Consider the following 24,374-nt stretch of genomic DNA (forward strand, 5'->3'; position numbering starts at 1 on the left):
ATTAATTATGGCCCTTCTACCACTTTAAAAAAAAATCTCTCTGTTCATCAAAGAAAATGTAACCCAGCTTTAATATATATAGACAAGAAGATGTCAGAGATAATCATTTTGGTTTGGGTATGTGATGGCCATTTCATCCAGCAATCCAGTGATCATATATATATTCCTAAAATAACAATTGTATATCTTTAACCAAGATTCACCATGTAATACTGTCTTTATAAACATTTTGAACTTAGGCAGAGAGTATAAATCTGACAGGCTACCATACTTGACCATCCAAGTTACCAATTTGGTCTCAAACCATGAACTTGTTGTTTTGCACAGACACAGCCGTTGAACCTGGGAAACACCTATCACTCCATGTGTTTCATCCCTCTCAACTTTAGATGTGTTTTGTCCCATAAAATGTATACCATGGTAACTGTTGTTAATCAGTAACACATCAGAGAGCGCTGGGTTTGCAGTGACCAGGGTACTTCAGCACAGATGACCTAAATCACAAAGTATGACTGGTTCAGTGAACTGAAGACTACTTGTGCAGATGCTGATTATTGGAGATAAACTATTAAGGCAAGAATCCACGTTGTTGGTTGGATAATTCTTTCATATCATCTGGAGATGTTTGCTTAAATAATTAGAGTCTCATTTCAAGGACATAAATTTAAATGGCACTTTTCTTGCTCTACCTGTTTTTATATGTTCATTTTCCTCTTTTGTTGTTTAAGTGGTCTTGTGATTGAGGCAACAATGTTAAAAACTTAACTGTGATGCTAACTTCCTGTATGAACTTAAGCAAGTTAGTTTATTTCTCTGGTCCTGAGATCTTCACATGTTAACTGTGGATAATGCTACCTTGCTTGGTTTCTATGGAAGTTAAATGACATCATATGTGCAAAGTGCCTATCACAGTGACTGGCACACAACAGGGACTAGGATAATGGCTTTTGTTGTCATTACTCTTACTGTCATTAATATTATTCAGCTTTTACTTCTATGATGATTAATTCTCAAATTGACCTATCCAATCTTTAGCCCCTGTACTAAGTTCCATATCCAAATGTCCACTGGATTGCTGCATGAAATGGCTATCACATTCCCAAACCAAAATGATAATTTCTGTCATCTTCTTGTCTAGAACAAAATGAATGATTACAAAGTCCTAGCTACTCTTTCTCAGGTGTATAGTATAAGACAACTGCCATCAGCACATCCACATCCTTCTAGCTAGAAACTATAGTTAGCCTTTTGTTTTTAGAGAGAGTGGAAGGGAAATGGAGAGACAGAGAGAAACACCAATGTGAGAGAGACACATCAATTAGTTGCCTCCCACATGCCTCTGATCAGGGCCTATAGCCTGTAACTGAGGTACATACATGCCCTTCACCAGAAAGGAACTCAGGACCCTTCCTTCTGCAGGCTAGAGCTCTAGCCACTGAGCCAAACCAGCTAAGGCAGAAACTATAGTTTTATTTAACTCTCTTTTCCCTTTACCTCAGCTTCTTTCATTAAATTTTATATGAAAGGAGCTGAGGTAAAGGAAAATCAACCTGTTGTTTGCATTTCTACAAATGCTACTTAGTTCTGGCCTTCATGATGACTTGGTCTATTTCAATAGCTTCCTAATTAATTTGCATATTCTTACCTTCTCACCTCTCAAATGTATTATTACATTCCCAACTGACTGAACTCCATAAAATAGTCTGGATGATATTATTTCCCCACCTGAACTTTTGATGGTTCTCTCTTGTCTAAAAATCAGTTAAGGCATTTGACTGACTTCCAAGCTAAGTTCTCACTGCATTTCATAACCCAGCTTTGCACTAGCTATAAAGAGGCTGCTTGCCAATAAGCAAACTTTTATCCTTTGTATATCTGCTTGCTGGAACAGTGTTTCTCAGACTTTAGCATGCATCAGAATCTCCTGGAGGACTTACTAAATCACAGGAGACCAGCCGAATCCACTCAGGAGGTCCTGATTCAGGAGCTCTGCGGTATGACTTGATAATTTGCATTTCTAACGATGGCCCATATAATGCAGATATGGCTCATCCTGGGACCACATCAGTACAAACCTGGCTTAGAACATCCTTCCTCACCCATCTCAGTCCATCCAAATCCTTTGAATCCCTTACTGCCATTGTCTTGGAGAAACTTCATCTGGCACCCCACCCAGAATGAACCAGTTCATACTCTGTGCTAGCAGAGTGACAGAGGTTTTAGGCTAGGAGCCAGATTGACTAAATTCTAAAGGAATACCTGAGGTATTTAGATAAATTGCTTCATCTCTGGACCTTCATTTCCCCCATCAGTAACACTGAACTAACAGTATCTATAGCATATGCCCATGTGAGGATAAAATGAATAAATTACATGTGAAGCACTTAGAGCAGTACTTGAGAAGAGCACACCTCCATTTTGTGTTAAATAGTAGTTTAAAGTTTAAATCTAACACTCCGCTTAGCCATGAAATGATATTTTGGGTATCCAGACCTAAGTCCTTTTCTAGATGTTAAGTTCCCTGAAAGCAGAGACTACATCTTTATGAATCCCCAGAAGAGTAGCTCTGTGCTTAGCACTTTAGAGAAATCCAGTGTAAAAAAGTTTAATTAAGTCAAAATTAAGAGAAGATTATAAAGGGATCTTAAGTGGGTAAAAATATTCTAAACAATAAACAAGCCAACCATTTCTTTTCCTCTCATCATAAAGATGAAAAAATGAGGTCAATTATTAATAATACATTGTAGATTAAAAGTAGGTTTGCCTTTTCCTTTGAATATTCTAAACTCTATAATTAAAACAACTTCAAATTGAAAGATTGTAAAGAAGAAATTAATCTTACTGGTAAGTAAAAAAGCAAATCCCGTGGTTGATGATAGATATGACCTGTTAGCAATAGTTACACTTTTATACTTTCTTTTCTTACAATCAGCATGTGGAGACCAGCCTAATCCAATTAACTGTAATTCCCTTTTGTAGAGACCGTAAAATAGTGCATGATACTGAAACACCATTGAAGTCTTATCTTCTGTAAGATAATCAAAATGGATTCTCATTTTCCAACTACCAGTGGGTCTTTAAAAACTTCAGAAAAAATAGAATATTTTGACTTCCCTGAACTAATGATATGATACACAATGATTTGTCTCTGAACTATAATCCTTTTTACATGCCTAACCTTCATTTTCTAGACTTCTTTTTCTGCTTAGTAATAATTTCATGAATACACCTGAGTGTCTCTCTTTCATTTCCTGACCTCCTAATTTTTTTTACAGTTAAATATGCTGTATTTTAACACAACAGAGCTTTTCTACTGAGTTCTGTGCTCATGGTGCTTCTTAGACACACAGTCTCTCGTGCATATATTCACTCTGATCCATTTTGCTCACTCCTACCAGAGCAACTTTCTAGAATATTACTGTCCTGTTGTAGTCACCTTGCCTATTTCAATTGTAAGGACCTTCATGCTCTGGTCTGTACCTTCCTTCCATCCCCAACACTCTGTTCTGAGCTCTCCAGCAACTCTGCTCCCACAAATGCATCATGTTCCTTAGTCCTTGGCATAACTGTTACATACAATGGTATTTATATACTTCTTCCCCCATTTTCCTCAAATCCCACACCACCAAGTTTCCTTTGACTATCATCCAAAGCTACATACCGAACTTCTATCTATACTAATAAAAGCCTATGTGGTTGTCACACCCTCACACGATGATGCCCTCACACTGTAACAATCCATCACCAGGAGGCTTCATGTGCAGCAGGCAGGCATGGGTGGGTGTGGCAAGGCTGTGTGCATGGTGGGGCACATGCAGGTGGGCAGGGGACTTGATGTTAAGTGCACAGCACGGAGGTGGGTCCTAGCATCTTCGTGCGGTGTGAAGGTGGGACCCCTGGCTCTGGCCCACCTCTTTGGGGCGATCTATCAAGGAGCCCCAGATGGGTGTGCAGGGCCTACCTCTTTGGGGAGATCAACTGTGGGGCTCCCACACTGTGAGAGGGCACAGGCAAGGCTGGGGAAACCCTCCCCCCCAGTTCACAAATTCCGTGCACCGGGCCTCTAGTATTGTCATAACTATCTACACAAAGTTATATAGTAGCATTTACCATGATCTATTAATTTTTTTTCTATTTATCTGAATTTATTTCAGGTTATAAGAAATTCATAAAAATATAAAAAATTACAATGGATTATGATAAATGCTACTACTATATAACTTTGAACTTAAAAACTAGGCTTTTAAATTAAATCTGTTATTTTCACTGCAGTAGCTACAATATGCCTAGCACAAAATTTGAGTTTAATAAATATTTGATAATGAATGAATGAGTGACTTAGCAAGCTAATTATATCTTTGGTATCAGTTTTATTTGAACTGATTTGAAAATGTGTTTGAAAGAGAAAACTATGATCAAAAATAATACAAAAATGATGCTGTATTTGGATGTGTGTGTACATATAGTTATTGTTATACCATATTGAAATAGCATCTATAATCTAAGGAGGTTAATATTTGACAAGTAATGCAAATCTATATATATAAAAGCCTAAGCAACTGTTATGACCAAATAGCCAGAATGACCAGTTGACAGTTGCTATGATGTACACTGACCACCAGAGGGCAGATGCTCAATGCAAGAGCTGCCCCCTGGTGGTCAATACACTCCCACAGCCAACCTCCCATTGCCCCTCCCCCCGGCTGGCCCTCAGTGGCCCCAATCAGGGGCCAGCTGGCCAATCTACCATGGCTCCTCCCCCCAGCCAGCCAGCCCTCTGATAGGCCTCAATCACCAGCCAGGCCAAGGACCCCAACCCATGCTTGAATTTATGCACCAGGCCTCCAGTATATTCATAAATAGTAAAATAGAAGTGCACCAGGCTCTAAACACTAGGCTAAACCCTGAGGATACAAAGTTGAATAAGAACAAGCTCCTTTGGAGGAGGAATGGAATATAGTTAAATTACTTAGGGTAGGGTGAGCCCTGGAAGGATGGGATGATCAAGCTAGAATCAGAAACACAGTGAGCAGGACCTGAAATGAAGCCCAAAATAGGACAGAGTAAGGATACATGAATGATGTCAGGAACCACACAGGGAGGCCCAGGAATTAGTGCCACAAGTTTGTTTGGTGTTAGATTGGAAGAGAAGTCAAGCAAGAGGAGTATCTAGTCACAGAAGCCTGTATCTCCCACACACATCACAAGAATATGTACGATAAGGTTATTTCAAGTACATCTCTGCTCTGCTGAGAGAGGAGAGTTTCACCTGGAATCTGAGCTCCTTTCCTAGAGATAGCACAATCCCAGTACTGACACTAAAGAGAACTTGAGAATTCTCAGGACATCAATAGATAGACATCTTTTCATCCTCATTCTGTCTTTATAAGTGCCTTCCCACCCACCCATTATTCTTGCACTTAGCAAAATATCTAACACCTAGTAGGTATTTCATAAATTGTTGTAATTAATTAATATGTTAATTCATTTAATTGCTATTTTATTTGTTTGTCTTTATGTGGATAATTGAATACTGAAATTGGCATATAGTTTATGACAATTTAATATATAATGTTAATTTCACATATAATACATTGTGGAATTCCATCTATTCATTTCATTTTCAGCAAGCTCATTTTTTCCCTTTGTTTCTAGATATTAGTTTATTATTTCATAAGAAAAGTTATTGTTTTTGGTGCTCATTTTCTTATTTGTAATTATTATTATGCAGTTATTAAACATCAATTGTTTACCAGTTGTAATTTAAACATTTAAACATTTAATTTTATCAGAAGTTAAATCTCCCATAAGAGTCTCTCATGTTTTTAACTAAGATTTTTATGTTTATTTTTAGTCCAAGACTTTGTATTTCTCCCCATTTTATCCTTTGTTCTATATTTCTTTTAACTATACAATTAAATGCACAATGTATTATGGGAATCTGAGAAGAGTTACAGTCAGCAATGAATATATATTCTGAATATGCCATAGTTTCTCAAATATTGTGATGGTAAAATAGATTGGTGCACTAGCCATGAAAACAATTTGGCTAAGTCTATCAATATTTTAACTATACATACAACATTTGACCTAGAAATTCCAGGTCTTAGGAACTTTTTGTACTCATACAGGTACATACTTTTACTTACATATAAATCATGTAATTACAAGATTATTCACACTAGCATTTTGCAAAATATTCAACAATTGAAAACTGGTTAAGTAAATTATTATATATCCATAAAATTAAATACGTTGCTGTAAAAAAAACAAAAAACAAACAAACAAACAAACAAAACAACAAGAAATGAAAAAGTTTTTTATGTCTTGATTTTGAACAATTTATATGATATAGTGTAAGCAAAAAAAAAATCAAGATGCAGGACAGTATACAGATTATATCACTGTTTATGTGGGTTATTTAAAAAGTGGTGGTAGAGGATAACATTGAGTGTAGAAAATGTCTTTGAAAGGATATGTTAGAAATTGATCATAGGATGTAAACTGGCTAACTAGGGAGAAACTAGCAAGAAAATATTGCAATATACTCATATATTTGTAGCTTTACATAGTATAAATACATCTATTTCAAAATAAAATAGAACTTTAAAAATAACAATAAAAACCAAACTTTGCATATTAGTTACTAGTATATGTTTCAAGCATCATGTCATCAAGTGTTTTGACAATTTTGATCAACTAGTTTTTATAGCTCTTTTGTAATAAAAACAGGGCACACTGAATTATTTGTATGAATTATGGTTCTCCAAAATTATGCTAGAAAGGGACACAGAGTGATTTTATGCTCCATGATTTGAAAGTCCAAAGCCGCTGGAGTCAGACAGGCAGATTTATTTAAGGTAAAAAAAATATCGAAGACTTTTCATTCATAAAAAAATAATAATAAATAACCAGTTAATGATAATAGAAAGATTCATTACAGAATCTATATCACTACTCTGATTCTGAAACATCATATAGAGGAAGAATTAAGAAATGCTGTTATTCTATTGTTTCATAAAGAAACTGATGAATTGAAATATAGTTATCCTGGCTAATTTCATGCAAGTAGCTGTAAAATTTATAAATTTCCAAACTTCTTTTTAGCACTCTGGCTATTCTTGTGATACAAAGTAAAAAATTTTACTTAACTATTTCCATGAAACAATCAATAAAATTTATATAGAATAAAATTATTATCCCCAATAATTGCTAGAAAACTCTTTATTTTGGTTATCTTAAATTGACAATTAACAGATGTCTTATCTAAGAATAAAATGATCAACAAATGACAGTAGCACTCTTTTACTCTATCAATTTTGTACACCTTTTATCTCTGTTTTTCTGATGAAATATTTCAGGACAGAAAACTAAACTAGCAAAAAGCCCAGTTCTTCCCATTCTAAATACTATTTCTACCCCTACAAACACCAACAATTTAATGAAGGAAACAATAAAAGCCAAAAAATTATATTAGATTAGAGGCTGGATGCAAGAAATTCATGCAAGGGGCTCCGGTCCTCGCAACCCCAGCTTCGTCCAGAAGGTGATCCGGATGGTCCTTCTGCTGTTTGGTCTAATTAGCATATTATCTCTTCATTATATAGGATTCTGAAAACATTTTGCCAAAGTCTGAATGACAAAAAAGGCACTGTCCACATAGAAATTTTAATAATGTTATAACAAGCCTATATTGGATCTTTTACATATGTTACTGTACTTAATTCTCACACAAAATTAGGAGGAAGATATGATAGTTCTCATTAGAGAAGTGAGGGACTAGTCCATTAAGTAACATCTATATATTTGTCTATATGTACAACATACATGTTTCTATATTTGGGAATTTATAAGGATTATATATTTATTTCCTAAATGTCATTATGAGATATGTTTTGACCTGAACTTCTGCTTGGTATTTACAAATGTAATAACTTAGAGGGAACAAATAGCAATTTTGTTGAAATTTAGGGCAGAGAGGAAGGAAACTAAAAATGACTTTGTTGAAATTTAATCCTATGGATTCTCTACCCTTTTGACTATGTAATGTATGAAATCATCCATGGAATTTAAGCAAATTTAGAATCTGTTCAGAGAAGACGGTCAAATAAAATGAACCATTGTGTATAGTGTCTGCAGAGTACAAAAAGTCTTTGAAATAAGAGCAGTGTTGGAAACTGAGTATAAAAGGAATTAAAGAAATATATATTGGTACCACGATATGTCCTTTCTTAAAATTTATGATCCCTACAAATAAAGTCAATTCATGTTGCTGTGGTGGTGTTGCTGCTGCTGTTGTTAGAATCTGAACAAGGCTACCTTCCACGGTGCTTAGACAAAAGAAGTAAAATCAAGAGGCCTGGAGAGAAGCATTATTTTATAAGGTGGCATTACACATGGAGTTATTATCATGGGAAGATGACTTACATTCTGCCATTATAAATTAAAAATACACAATGCAATGACAATTTGTTTTACTTTCCACCTATGGTGATTGCTTCACAGGTTTTAATTGTACCTATTCATTATGTTATTATTTACATTCAAATGAAGTCTGAGGAAAAATAAAAATGAGACATTTTTGCTCCTGACACAGTTTCTGTAAAGAATATAGAAGGCTGTTCCACCCCCTTCAAAGAGAAAAACTAAACATATTTCAGATGAGCCTGTGATGTTACTTGCATGCTGAGGCCTTCTTAAGTGATGTCCAAAAGAAATACCCACAACATGATGTAATAGAAAGCAAGCCAACACGCAGGCCAGAATATCCCATTCAATATTAAGAAATAAAGCTCTTTTTTTCTTTCTTTTTTTATGTTTTAACATCATAGACAGTTTCTGGAAATTTTCTTGGTTCCTCACAGTTCCAGAGACTGGAAGTCCAAGATCAAAGTGTTGGCAAGGTTTTCTTAGTCTAACCCTTCTAATCTGAGGTGTCCTAATCTCCTCTTCTTCTAAGGTCATATTGGATTAAGACCCATCCATCTGACCTCATTTTATCTTAAGTACCTCTTTAAAGGCCCTGTCTTCAAATACAACTACATTTTGAGATACCAGGGGTTAGAACTTTAACATATGGATGGGGCGGAGGAGACACAATTCAGACATGACAGACCACATATTTGGAGTAATACTCTTTGAGTTTATTGATTTTGTTCCTGCTTGTACTCAAGATCGACTGGGTATTATTCTATGACATAGAAATAAGATGTAAAATGTCTAGAACATAATGTATAGTGACGAGTAGTATTTCTGAGTTTCACCTGGGGAAGCACTTTCTGTTGAGGAATACAAAGCAGCCTCAATGGCTGTAGCTTTAAAAAACACATTATACAATCCTCTGATAGGTAGTTTTAATTGAATCTGTTTGCTTAATAAAAATGAAGTGAGCAAACAAATTAACTGGCCAACTGGTCTAGTTTCCTAAGAATGCTCTCACTGAGCCTCATGTTATAACCAAGGTATTGCAGGAAATGGCTTTAGGGGAGTACAGCATGTAAAGATATAGTTTTGGCTGCAGGATTTACATCACCATGTGTGAGAATTGGAACCTCTCTAATCCACCAGAAATCAACTGTCACTTTAAGGAGCCAACACAACAGGAAAGGTTGAGCTAGTCATATGATTCAATGAACTTCCTTTTGATCCTCTCTTTTAAGCACTAAACTAAAAATCAGCTAAACCCTCATGGATAAATAGAGTGTTTTATCCACTTTAATATCTAATCTTCCAGTTTGATTTCATGGCCAGACATATTATTATTTTTCAGATCTACAGTCCCACCAGCATGGCTTTCATTCATGATGTGACTTTCATGTACCCAGCAGGCCTTTCAGATAAGGTTTCCAAATGGTCATCTGCGCTGGAAGCAGATGCCACATTTTTTATGAGAGTTTCACAGTGTAATAGGTTCTTGTCACTATATTAATGAAATCAGAGCTATTTTCTCCATATCCTGGGAAAGTTGGAGTTTCTTTTACACTTTTTTATTACAACAGTAAAATAAAAGTTGGAAAGAGGCTTTAAAAGTGCCATGGAAAAAAAATTACAACTTAAAAGTGAACTTGTTTTTCTATACACAAAAAATTACCTCTTTACTATTGTGTTTCTATTTCAGTCTAGATAATTCAAATTATCTGCAACCACATTTCAACCAATACTGGGTTAATAAAGTGCATTTCATTCAAATCAGATCTGATATTGCAACTTCTGGTGACACCCATCTATAGAGCAATCTTATCTAATAAAGAGGGAATATGCAAATTGACAATCACACCATCACAAAGATGGTGGTGCCCATAGCAGAGGTAGGGTTTCTGCAACACAAGATGGTTGTACCCACAGTGAAGGTTGAGTTCCTATAACAAACCTTAAGAAACAATCAGCAGGGACCTGAGGCTGTCTGGCTCTGGGCTGGGTTGGGGCAGGGCACCTGAGCCTGCACCCCCCTGCCTGGTAGGGCTTGACAGAGAACTTCAGACTGCGCCCCCCACCTGGCAGGGCTCGTTGGGGGTTGGGTCGGCCAGGTCTGGATCTCACCCAATGGAGGTGGGGCTGGGTGGGGCTGGGTCTTATGCGATTTTTAGGCACTGCGGATGGGCAGGGACTTGACTGTAGGTCCCATGGCATGCCCCAAACTCTGTCAGGAGGAAAATTTTCATATACATTTTACTAATTTTCATTCACCTCTGACACTTCTATTATAGAGAAAGGGCAAATGGCAATATTAAAATATTTCCTATAGCCGAAACTGGTTTGGCTTAGTGGATAGAGCATCAGCCTGCAGACTGAAGGGTCCCAGGTTCGATTCCGGTCAAGGGCATGTGCCTTGGTTGTGGGCACATCCCCTCAGGCAGCTGATCGATGTTTCTCATTGATGTTTCTAACTATCTCCTTCCTTCCTCTCTGTGGAAAATCAATAAAATATATTAAAAAAAATATTTCCTATAAGTAATCCCCTTTTAATGTGCATGAATTTCATGCACAGAGCCACTAGTAAGAAATATAAGAGGAAAGTGGCAATTAAGCTATTGGTGATATTTATTTATTCCATTTAATTTATTTTGGGGAAGGAGTTGTAACATGGGAGGAAGTTGCTGCTAGAATCTGATGGATAGAGGCCAGGAAAGCTGCTAAACATCCTACAGTATAGAGGGCAACCCTTTATAACAAAGAATTGAGTAGTGATATTTAGTTGTGTCATTTTCCTTGGAAACTATGGCAACCTACTGTGACTATCAAAGGTCCATCTTTCAGTTCTCCTTTTTAAGAAATATTGTTCCCAGTAGCTACTGTCAATTTTTTTTTCTTTCTCATATAATTGTTTTTAGCTTGATGTAAATAAATTTTACTTAAAAAATAAATATACAAAAGGCCCTTCAAGAAAGAGCATTTCAAGACAGCCTTGTTTGGATACAACATTTAAGTATATTTTTTGTAATCTAATAAAACTCACATAGTATTTGAATTCAGGAGTTTTACTCATCTTCAATTCTGTTTAAATGCTTTAAACCAAAAGCCATGACAAATACATTGAAAAGAGTCTAAATGAAAGTCAGGAGAAACCAACACAGATTAATAGAATGAGGATTGTGAGGTATCTTGATTCAACCAGACTTTCTTGCAGTATTGGACTCGAGCTTGCTAGTGGTTCTCAACCTTAGGCTGCTGTAGAGCCTAACACCATCAGAAAACACAGATATTTACATTATGATTCATTAACAGTAGCAAAATTACATTTATGAAGTAGCAACGAAAATAATGTTATGGTTGGGGGTCACCACAACATGAGGAACTGTATTAAAGGGTCGCGGCATTAGAAAGGTTGAGAACCACTGCTCTATAACAACCAGCATAGTTTATGATGCTGGCTCAGTATTTCCATTGCCTTCATCCCTTGCATAATTTGTCCTTTTGGTCTTTATTCACATTAATGTCCTAGGGGTATCTTGCATATGATTGTTGCCTACTGCTTCCCAAATGTTTTTCAGATATGTTTTCTCATCTGCTACCAACAACTTTTCTTCTACCTATCTTCATTTTACAAATAAACAAATATCTAAGGAATTATCAGTAAGTCCAGCAGTAAATATTTCTCAATCATCTTTCCTCTTTACTCCATTGCCACATAACAATTTGACCCATCTTATGTCCATTTCCTAATGCAGCTTCTTTTTGTTTGTTGTTGATTTGTTTTATATCTCTTTATATAAAATATGTTCGTTTTTATAAATGGGTAATTAGAAAAGATGAGTTTAGCTGGTGTGGCTTAATGGATTGAGCATTGTCCCATGGACCAAGAGATCTGAGTTTAATTCCTGATGAGGGCACATGCCCAGGTTGCAGGCTCAATTCCAATAGGGAGCATAAAGGAGGCAACTGACCTATGTATCTCTCTCATTATTGATATTTCTATCTCTCACTCCCACTCCTTTCCTCTCTATCTAAAAATCAATAAAACTATTTCAAAAAAGGAAGAGTCAGTTTATAGTAAAAGCATAGCCTCAAGTAAGACATTTAAGGATACAAATCTAAAAGTCACTATCTGTGATGTAATCATATATCTATTACTACTTGCAATTACTACTTAGCTACCTTTTCCCTTTCAGCTTCTGCTGCCAAGTTTAAATCTGAACATAGTGGTTTTTAAGCAGGGGCTTACTGTTTCCTTATCCTGGATTCATTATTGTCAGCCATGGAAAAGTTACTAAATCTACCCATGTCTCATTTTTCCCTATCTGTGAAATAAAGATGATGATAATAATATAGTAGTTCTCACTTTCTTATTGAAAAAAAAATTATATTAGATAAGGAGTGTAAAGTTCATAGCATAGTCCCTACCAGAATGTAAGCACTAAGTAATTGTTGTTTATTGTTTTTAGTAGCATAGGATCCTGAAATGTAGTTTTATAAATTTGTTCTATAAAAGATTTAGATATTTTTTCAATAAAAATGAGCAATTCTTAAGGTCATATTAAAGAAATTTTAGTATGTGTGTATCTAGTGTTCTAGTTCTCTGCCTACCTAAGGTAAACTTCATAAATCAATATTTGTTGAGTAACTTCTACATGCTTTTACAGGCTTCATTGTAATGGTCCTCAACTGGGAATAACTTTAAATGATAAAATATTTTTCAACATATCACTGGAAAGTCTTACTGAGGCCACGGATGCTACTAAACATCCAAGAATGCAGGACGGCCTCACAATCCTGAATTATCCAACCCTCAGGTCAACAGTGCATCACTGTTTAGGAACCCTGCTCTTCTGGAAAGAGCAGAAGTATAAGATGTCTTCACTGCTAGCAGTTTCATTAGAAAATGCCTATCAAATAATATGGATGTATTTAGAATGATACCTGTTAACACTGAAAGACTTACAGTTGTTCATCTTGAGAACTGGCTGGATTCATGAGAAGGCATCTGAATATGGACAAAGCTGTATGCTTTGATAAGTCACAGTGGCCTTGAAAAATATATCTTAAACTCACTGGTTTATAATAATTTAATATTAAAATTAGGTATTATATATCACTACATGCCATATTATTTCTTTAAGCTACTTGTTGAAGTGGTACAAATTATTGTTTTTCTTTGAATGAAGACTACAATAGCTATCTAGAGTAGGAATGCAGGTTTATGCAACACAAGTTGGTATTGATATTACATGGCATTTCAAGTGGGCATAATCAAATGGTATATATTGATTGGCAAATTTTAATGTATTAAAATGTTCTATTTTCACAGTCATTTGAATTAACTGACTTCATATGAGCATAACTAATATCAGTGGCTTTTGCCTTTAGTCACAATTATTTGTTCTTGTTTTCTTACTCAACATGAAATCATTCTCTTTTTTTACCTGAACACTTTCCTTTGACAATCTCAAACCTATGTTATCAAAATGGCATGTTATGTTGGACTTTTCTGATAAATTTTCGGTAGAGATAGTTATGTGTGTGTGAGCATGTGCATGTGTGTGTTTAGGTTTCCACTTAAAGCTCAGTGCCAAAGCTAGAGCACTTATACATTTTCTAAATGTGTTTTAAGCAATAAGTTGTACAACATTTTTAGAACATGTGTTAAGCTATTTCTCTAAGAATGAAGCTCTTAACAAAACATAAGCACTCTGCATGAGATCTTAGCAGCAAAGTGCTTAAAAGATAAAGTAAGAATTGGTACCATGGGAAGAACACCAGCTGTAGAGCGCACAGGTCCATTATGAGAAGTATGGTGGTGGGTAGGGAGAAAATGATTTAATCAGGAGTAAAACCAATTTTATTATAAGGGCACGCAGGGGGTGTGGCACCATAGTGAGAGGGACATTTCAAAATATCTGACAGATTTCAACAATGTGAAAACCCCGTTCTTTAAAGTGACAGTAAACCCCATCAGGTCTCCCTTTTTGATGCTATTGTTAACAGTTGACTGTTTAAAGCTGGCCTGCTAAGATGCTGTCGTCCTATTTCAATAGTGTGTAGCCAAATAAAAGACTAATTGTTGAAATACAATCAATCAAAAATGATTGCAGGACAGAAGGAAGGTCTCCTCTGCTGACTTTGTTGTGGATCGTATTATTATGAGTGAGGTAGGAATGGAGACTGAAAAGAAAAAAAATTAGCCTGTCTGAAATACACACATCCACCTTCACTCCTTCTCACTGCAAGCATCCTAGTGAGCAGGAACATCACTTCCTAGCCCTGGAAATAATAAAATAATAGTCCATTTAGAAAAAAGATCTGATAAGGATTTCAGCTAATATTTTTAAAAGGACATGAACAGTATTAGCAAAACAGCTCATGCAGAGATTCCCTACAGTGACAATTTTCAGCTTTCTTTCTTTCTTTCTTTCTTTTTTTTTTTTTTAAATAATTTCAGTGCATATTCTTCCCTGCATTGAAAAGCTGATACCAAGAGGGCATGTGCATGCGAGCCTAAGACATTGGTAAAGAAACAAAATTCCAGTTGACCAAATACCTGCTAAGTTCTTGCCAGGATATTCAGCTTTGTCATGAACCCTCAGGTTGTCTAAAATGATTAGCTTTAGTTTTCATTAAGCCCAGAATCCAAAACCTTTTCCATGTCGCATGTTTGGAAAGATAAATGCTATGGATCAACTGCAATGCTTTTGTGCCTGCGTCCTTTTAGCTGTATGTGAGGATGTTGTTTTCAAACCCTAGTCTATCACTTCTTGGATGAAAATGATTCCAGGCTTTCATATTGAGGGCAAAAGGGAAAAAATAATAACCTGGCGTCCCTTTATTTACTCTAAAAACTTCATTTTGGCATTTATTGTCTTGAATATTTAAACGTTTCAACTCACTCAGGCTTCCCAAGCAAGCATTTCCGTTGTTTCTGAGAGGAGTTGGTAAGCACTTGTGGTTTGTCTTTAGTGTGTTATCGTTTCTGACAGCTTTGCATAGCCTGTGCAGGCCAACAGGGGTCTGTCTAATATTGTTGCTGGGCACATTTTCCTTGATGAGATGAGAACTAAAAAAAGAGATATTTTTGAAGCAGTAAGAAGGAATTAATATCCTTTCTCATTCAGTATTCTATTCCTTGCTGACTTTATACAGAGAGAGAGAGAGAGAGAGAGAGAGAGAGAGAGAGAGAGAGAGAGAGAGAGAGAGAGAGAGAGGGAGAAGGGTTAGCCATTATTCCCTTGTACATAGCAAGGCTAACACATGTAAAGCAATAACTCATTTTCTATTGCCATGTTTAGCATATGTCTCCTGTTGGCTCAGCAAGGCCTTTAGGCCGGTCCCTTGAGCCGGCCATCGTTGGCAACTCTTAGCCCCTCGGCCTCAAACCCAAATAGCTTTGAATCACGTTGAGCTGTGATGCTAATTTTCATACTGCTGCATTCTGGGAATAAATGTATCTGACATACTGTGTCAATGGCGCTGTCTCTTTGTGTGTCTTGTTTTTTTGTTAGCTGCATTCCTACAGATGGTATTCCATTGAAAATGTTCCCTTCCTGTGGAAAAAAAAAGGAGAAAGAAAAAAAAAATGCACAGCACCAAACCTCTAGGTGCAGAAGGCTGTTAACGGTTGCTGATGATAGTAGGCAAACATTAACATAATAATTAGTGTCTTGTAATTGTTTCATTAAAACCAGTTGTTCCATTTCTCCTCGTGTTTTCCCAGAAGAGAAGCTGAATTTGGACGACAGCCAGTGGGAGGACATCCACGTTGTCACCGGAGCACTGAAGATGTTTTTCCGGGAGCTGCCTGAGCCGCTCTTCCCCTTCAGCTTCTTTGAGCGGTTTGTGGAGGCGATCAGTAAGTACCCGCGCACAGTGCGGCTGGCGGCGCAAGCTGGCAGCGTGGCGTTATTAAGTAAAAAATAAGAAAGACGATAATAGCAGTCATGGAGATAATAATATCCCCCATGAATGCTCCACACCTTTCAGTTTCGTGTTTGTGCTTTTGATGGCTTATTTTTATTTCTGGCCCTGTAATATTATCTGCGTGTGTGTTTGTTTTTTTAATAATAAAAAAAAGGCATTCTATTTAGGGCAACCAATTTTCCACCAAGCCTCCTCTAAGGAAAATAGCTTCCCGTAGACTCTGCTTTGAAGGGGTCATCATTGGCACCCCAACCCCTTCCTTTAGACTTTCAGAATTGCAATGAGTAAAACTGGTGCTTTAAAAAGAACCTCGGTGCATTCCATATTACATTTCATAAAGAAGCGTTAAATCAACGACAGAGGCACTGCTTTCTCCTCACACACTCACCTTTCACCCACCAACGTTGGTAAATAGCTACTGTTTGCTTATGAGCAGTGTGAGTGCTAAATTAAGTCATGGCAAGTTTCTTCTACTAATCCGGAGACTTTGTAGGAGGTTGAGTTATATCACTCAACTAGCCAGTTATCATTGTACACTCTGAGAAGCTTCCTTTTCTATTATTTTCCCATCTGTGAAACACACACACTTAAGAGTGAGTGAATGAATGAATGAGTGAAAATCCAAATACAAGGAAACGTCTGCTATTGATTCTTAGAGAAGCAGCTACTAGTTTTCATCTCTAAATGTAATCTCTTAGCGTACACTTACTACAATTGTGACAGCTTGGGAAAAGTTCCCTGGCAAGTAGACTGATTCAAGGAGGAAAATGAAAGAAGAAAGGAAGGTAAAATTAAAAAGCTTGCAAGCCTGGCAGGAGCTTAATTAAAGTCCAAACAAGAAAAATCTGCAAGAAAAAATATGCTCTACTTAGGAGGTCTGATCTTGGCTGGCAGTGTATGCTGTGTTCCCATTAGTGGGAGTGGGGACTCAGGGAGCCCATGTTACAGAACAGCCCCTCAATATGCCCTTTTATTTTATTTTATTATTATTATTATTTCACACAAAAAAGCTGTGGCAAAATGATATCAAAAGGAATAAAGCAGGGTTTCTCTCCCGAATTCTTTCTCTTGTTGCCTGCTCACAATTTCGGATTGTGTTGTTGCTGCTGTTGAATCTAGTAGCCATGCTCTAACTACGGGTTTTGAGGTGAGGCTGGAGCTCTTATCTCCTGTCCTGACATTTCATTTCATGCACTTCTGCTTCCGGAGGAAAACAGTAGTTTGTAGTTCCCACGCTCTCTTAACTTACCAGGAGGAATAAAGGACAAATAAACAAGCATGCGTTTCCGTTGCAGCTGATTCTGGTATTCTGTCTTGGATCACACCAGCATGGATTATGGCTCCATAGGATAGTGTTCTGGTAGGAAACTGGAGAGACTTGTATTGGGCACCTATCTCTAATTAGACGTATCTAAAGAAGTCATAAGAATGTCACACCACGGTTTCCATACTTTTTAAGTGAAGATGATCTTATTTGGAAACAGACTTGTGTAGGTGCTGATTTGAGGCTATGGTGTAGGATACCCATCAGTGAAGGTCCCCTTAGTTCACCTGATTCATGGGATGCAGGCCCTCAGAACCCAGGTTGAGGGGGAGGGGGTTGTTATTTGAATTTTCAGAAAGAGCAGGACCACCTCTGTACTATTCTAGGACTCAGGTCCAAGCTGGACAGAATTTCAGAAACCCTGGCATGGTCAGAACAAGGCAGTGTTCAGATGGGAAGCAGGCTGTCCTGACTATGGCTTTTGCCAGCACTGATAAGGTGGGTGATGGTGAGAACAAATGGAATGGTGCTTAAGGGAAAATCCTTTAAAAATGTAAGACATCGTGCCCTAGCTGGGTTGCTCAGTAGATTGAATGTCAGCTGCCAACTGAAGAGTCCTGCCCAGGTTCAATTCCAGTCAAGGGTACATGCCCAGGTTGTGGGCTCAATCCCCAGTAGAGGGTGTGCAGGAGGCAACTGACCGGTGATTCTCTCTCATTGATGTTTCTATCTCTCTCTTCCTCTCCCTTCCTCTCTGATGATATATAATAAAAATGTAATATATCACATAAGTGCAGAGAAAGGCAACATTTCCTTCATTAATTAAGGAAGGAGATTCAATTTGAGGAACCTTGTCTTACCTAACGCAAGATAGTACCTAATATGTAAAATGGAGGGACTAACCAACAGGGTAATATGTGTGAGAAATATGTTATGATGGCTGGCTTACTAACCTATGTTTTGGGATAATCTTGAAGTTAGTTTTTGTGTTATAAACTCAGCTCTAGGTCATAATTCATATTGAAATATACTCAAGAATAAGAGACTAGCCACCTAGGTTCTTAGCAATGGTAAAACCACACCAGAGGAAGTACTTGGATCCCATTGTGCACCGAATGAGTAAAAAAATAATTCAAAATATAAATTTAAAGATAGTAATATTTATCTAGTCCTAGAAGTGTGCTGAGCTTTATCAGAGCTCTCACTGCCCCTTGTAAAATCTGTACAGTGAGATGCTCTATACTTGTCCATGAATTCTTAGCTTTTTATAAAAGGAATAAACCAGGAATCGCCCAAGTAAGATAAATTCACAGGGGAGATGACCGTATATGCTGGCGCTGAGCTGCTTTGGCTCTTCTCACCCTCCACTTTTGCACTCTATGCCATCGGAAGCCTGACCTTAGCCAACTCTCCTGTAGCTCTTAGAAGCCACCAGCAGTCAGTAGCAAGGTGTGGTGGGGAGAAAAGGCCAGCCAGTTTATGAGTTTATCCCCACCCTCTGCCTTGGTTGGCTTCTCTACCTGAGGATCCGTCTCCTCCATGGCTTCAGCTTGGGTGGACAGACCCCCTGTGCTTCCAGCTTCTGTCTGGTGATGTGGATCTTCCTCTTTTCCAGCCTGGTAGTGGCTTCCTGCAATGGCTAGGGTTTTGGTTTCTTCTCTCTTCTTTATTTGACTATAAGCTTCCTCATTAAAGGATACCCAGTTCCCTGCATCAAGATAATTCATTCCATTGGTATAAATAGTTGAAGTGGTTTCTGTTCTTTGGTTAAAACAATAGCAGAACATCATGCCAGTCAATGTCACAGTCCATGGATCTCTAACATTATTTCCCTTTTCTCTCTCACTGCCCGCAAGCCCAGTTTGCGGAGGCTTAACATTTTTAAATTGAGAGATCTGTTACCCTTTTATGACAGAGTTAAAAGGTGAATAGACCAAAGGAATTTTACGTCCACCTGGAATGCTTTACCTCTGAGGAAGAAATTTTATTTCATGTATAAGCAATTAATGACTGCTGATGCTATTTGAATTACTCTTAATTTTCATTATATGTTTGAAAGTCATCATTACATATTCCAAGAAAAGAGAACAGAAGGCATTTACTTTTTTAAATAGTTTTCTTTTTACCGAAAACAAACATTAATATGATAAGAACCTGCAATTGCCCCATAGTGATCCCTTGTCTGATAACACCCATTGGGATAACAAAAACACTGGAGATTGTTTTACATTTCAGAATGCAAGTACCACAGTTATTGATCTGAAATTCTATACTTAAGGTCAATGCTACTGGGTCACCTGCAGGGTTACTTCATGGGGATTTAACCCACTGACTGCAATGACTAATTCCCTGGAATTGACTTGTGCTGAAGGCATTATTAGTACTGCAAATGTGAACTGGGTACAGAAACACAGCTCTAGGGTTTTATGACAGGTAATTCAATCTGTGGCCACAGGCCTGCAGGCTCTGGACATTTCCACTACATCTAAATCCTAGATGTACTTATATTGCCACTTTATTTTTGTGCCTGGTAACTCTACAGATCCAAAGTAAAGAGACAAAAAAACCAGTGGCTTTTCTATTTTAATATATGCATTTTTCCAAAATTCCTGGGAAATGGAAAGAGAGGAGAAAAACTCATTGTATTTTTACAATCTATATCATCTTTTTTTCTGAGAATAACACAATATTGGAGAGGTGAAAAAATTATGTGGAAAATAATTTCTAGCTTATAAAGATACTATGAAAATCAAATAAGATATTTTCCTTATTCTATATTAGATGCTCAATAAATGATTGGAAAGGGATTCATTTTTTTAGAGGAGTAAAGCAAATCACAAAATAGTTCCCAAATTCACATGGCTCAAAAGATTAAATTTAACATTCAGTTTCAGACTCTAAAACATAAATATTTTCCATCTTGCTACATTGCATTTCTGGGAAGTTTTATCTAAAAAAATTTTTTTTGCTCGAAGGATAACTAATTATTCTTCTGCCAAATATCTGGCTGTTAAATTACCCTATATAAGGACTATACCATATGTCCTATATCATTCTATATAAAACTACAACCTTTTCTACTTAAAAAAAAAAAACACAAAAAAACAACAAGGTTAAAATTAAACTATCAATAAATGATCAGAAATAGTAGTTTTGGAGTTTTGATCCGAAATAAAGTAGAACTTTCCAAGAGTGAGCAGTGTTTTAGTATTTACTAATAGATACTATAAGCATCTATTCAAATGTTAACCTCTCTGAGTACATTTTAATTCTCCACGGTATTTTTATAACCAATTTTTCACCCACACCCTTTTGAAATTCATTTAGATATACACAATATTATTTTCCTGTTTAATATGAGTAACTATTTCAAATTTAAGTATTCTTTTTTTCTAGGTTTTCACTTGTATCAAATTACAATATGCAACAATCCAAATTTTACGGAGGAGTTTCTGATGGAGAGTGATGTATTGGGCCCTATCACCTCACATCCCTGGGCTTACTCATTTAACTATTTGTTTTTGTCTCTTCCAGTGGTTAACTTTACAACTCTGGGTAATATCTCTACTTCATGAATTATCAACTATGGATAATACCTGATATGAAATATTAACTTATTCCTTCCACTTCCAGCAATATTTAATAGTTACATAAGACATTTAGGTATTAAATAATACACATAAACCTACTTCTTGTTTCATCAACATTCAACAATAGCTCCTAACTTCCCTTCGTAAGATGAATGTATTTTCCTTTCCACTCTTTACCTCTCTGCCCTTCTTCCAGAATCATTGGTCATTAACGCCTTTAAATTTTAATGGTTGTTCTGAGTTTTCAGTTTGACCATTTAGAAAACTAATAAACAGCTTTTATATTTGCATTGTTACAAGTCTGTAACACGGCCTGTCCAAGTGGTTTCACAAAGATTTCTTCTCAAGAGTTCACTGTCACAATCCCTGTACTTCTCAAAGAATACTAATACCCAGGCAAATAAAGTCTATTTTATCACACTCCAAAAAGGCTGAAACTCTTGGCCACATTTGGTTCTCTTTGTAGTTGAATCATGATTTTCCTGTATAGATTTTACATTTATTTTTCTGGAGTTTGTAATTCTTTTTTTTTTTTCCTTGCTTTCTTTTTTTTTTTTTTTTTTCCTTTTCTTTTTCTTTTTTTTTCTTTCTTTTTTTTTCTTTTGCAATGTCCTCATTCTTTTCTGACACTATTACAGAGTCCTGCTCTTTCCAGGCCACCTCCTTTCTGGGACCTCTGTCTTTCTAATTCATATTGAATGGCGGCTTCCAGGAGTGCTTCAGGGTGCTCAGTGAGGAATAGCTTTCTGCTTTCTGAGTTGGAGCCACTGTCTCCTGGAAGAGGTGTGTATTAGTCTTCTGTTGCTGCCATAACAAATTACATCAAACTTGATGGCTTCAACTACAGTGATTTCTCATCTTATAGTTCTGTTGGGCAGAAATCTGACACTTGGTCTCCTGGGCTAGAAGCAGTGTCAGAAGGACTGCATTCCTTCCTGGAGACTCCAGAGGAGAATCCACTCCCTTGCCCTTTCCAGCGTCTAGGGGCTGCCTGCAAGCCTTGGCTAGTGTTCCTCCCTCCACCTTCACAGGCAGCAGTCACACATGACACCACGTCACTCTGACCTCTTCCATGGTCATATGTCCCTCTGACTTCCTTTCACCTCCATCTTCCATTTTTGAGGACCCTTGTGATTTCAGGGGCTCTCTCAGATAATCCTGAATACCTTTTCCACCTCAGGATTCTTAACTGAATCATGTCTAAAAAATACCTTTGCCACGTAAGGTAACATGTTCACAGGCTCTGGGCATTAAGGTGTGTACATATTTGTGGGGCCATTTTTCTTTCTACTTCATTTTTTCTCCTCTCCTCTTTGTTGCCAGTAGCACCTGCTCCACCTTCATGTCACAAATGCTCTTAATCCATCAACATTTACCTGCCTTCTCTCAAATCCAAATGATCATGAGAGTTGACATGACAGTAAAACTATGGATTGGTTAGTAGATAATAGATAAGTAAAGAGAATTGACCTCATGTATTTACCTACAAGATGTGTTATATATTCTTTTATGAGGGATAGGCTTAAAGGTTTGTCTCAAGCCTGGACCAAAGGTCATTTATTCAAGGACTATCTGATGATTTCATTTTGGCCAACTTCTTCACTTTAGTTCTTTGGTGCTCATGATTGAGCATGTGAGTTTGTATTTGTTGTCTTGTTTTATTCTGAGTTTTCAAATTTGCCTTTTGTGTGTAAAAATAATTACTTTTTTCCCCACCCTTGAGTAGTGTTCTATATATTTTCCATCATGGGAATGCAATCAAAGCTAACTTCTTGATCAAAACAGTCTTATTAATTATTTAGTTATTATATGAATTATTAAGTATTAATACTAATATAAATTTCTTTGTCATGTTTTTCAGCTTCTCTTAAGAAAACATTAGATTGATGCTTATTATATGTATATACAATTATTTTATAAATGTGCATATACCTGTATGTATGTATATACATATGTATATAACAGATATATGTAATGTTATAAATAAGTCTCTAATTTAAAGGCTTTAGTCACACATGCATTTGAAGACAATATATCTTTGAATGACCAGATTTTGTAAACCCTGATTAATTACGCAGTAAAACAAATTGCGAGCAATGGTATCCATAAGATAGACTCAGCACCATTAAAATGCAGACTGTTATCACCAAAGGTAGAGCATACCCCATGCCTAGTTCTTAAATACAACTAATCTATGTGTCATATATATGACATGTATATTAACTACTCCTATATTATGTCAGTCACACCATCCTCATATAAAAATGATTTACATTAAAGATATTGCCTTATGACAGAAAGCATCTGTTGCATGTCCAAATGTTTTCCCCTCAATGGCCATTATGCCATTTCGCCTTTAAAGTATACCTTCAATAGTAAGTGGGGGTGGGGGAAACGCCAGTCAAGTATATTCACAAATATTTCCTTTACTCTTGACTTTTTCTTGCCCTTTGTTCAAACTATTTCTGATGCATCATCAACTTCATGATGACACTTTGGGAGAAAAGAAACAGAGCTTACAAGGCACTTGATTACGAACAGTCACTAAACTTTAAAGCATGATAGTGATAAATTGCCTTAAACTAGAGAAAGTAAAAAACAGGGTTTGAAGGGTCACCACAAAGAAACCAGCGATGTAAAAATAATGTAGTATAAAAATATCCTCCATGCACCATTTTAAGGAGATTGAAATTAAAATAAAGATAGATTTTACAAATAGCCCCCTTATACTAAAATTTCCAGGACAAGCTAACGTTCTCACAGACTTGGCAAAGTTTTTTCTTGTGGTTGCTTTTTAATCAGAATGTGTATGTGTGTGTGTGTGTGTGTGTGTGTGTGTGTGTGTGTGTGTGTGTCTGTGTTTAGCAAACTAAAAATTTTATAGCTGATGCCCAGCTTGTCTCTTAACTCATTCTAATTATATTCATAATTAAACTGTAAAAAGTAAATAGTTGACTAGAGCCAAATGGCTTGCACAGGTGTCTTTTTGTAGGAATGCTTTAGTTGGGAGACAATAAACAACTGGACCTCCATCCACTTAATTTGGCTTAATGAAAGTCCTTTATAAGTAAAACTAGAAGGGGACTCAGAACTAAAATTGGTCCTTAACTCTGAAATTAATTGAGTGGTAAGACATCAATTCCACTGAAAATGTGGTGTTTGTCTTTTTGTTT

The 24,374-nt window shown here is 36.6% G+C and overlaps 1 protein-coding gene across 2 annotated transcripts in view; it reads left to right on the forward strand.

The window, feature by feature from the left end:
- ARHGAP15 (Rho GTPase activating protein 15) overlaps window positions 1–24,374 on the forward strand; it is a 609,260-nt gene that overhangs the window by 467,846 nt on the left and 117,040 nt on the right. For both annotated transcript variants that reach the window (XM_084891908.1, XM_084891909.1), the window contains one exon: window positions 16,145–16,279. In XM_084891908.1, the coding sequence (XP_084748034.1) occupies window positions 16,145–16,279 (135 nt within the window). The remainder of the gene's footprint in view (window positions 1–16,144; window positions 16,280–24,374) is intronic.

This window comes from Pipistrellus hanaki, assembly GCF_964339955.1.
Source record: "Pipistrellus hanaki genome assembly, chromosome: 8".
NCBI classification, from domain to species: Eukaryota; Metazoa; Chordata; class Mammalia; order Chiroptera; family Vespertilionidae; genus Pipistrellus; species Pipistrellus hanaki.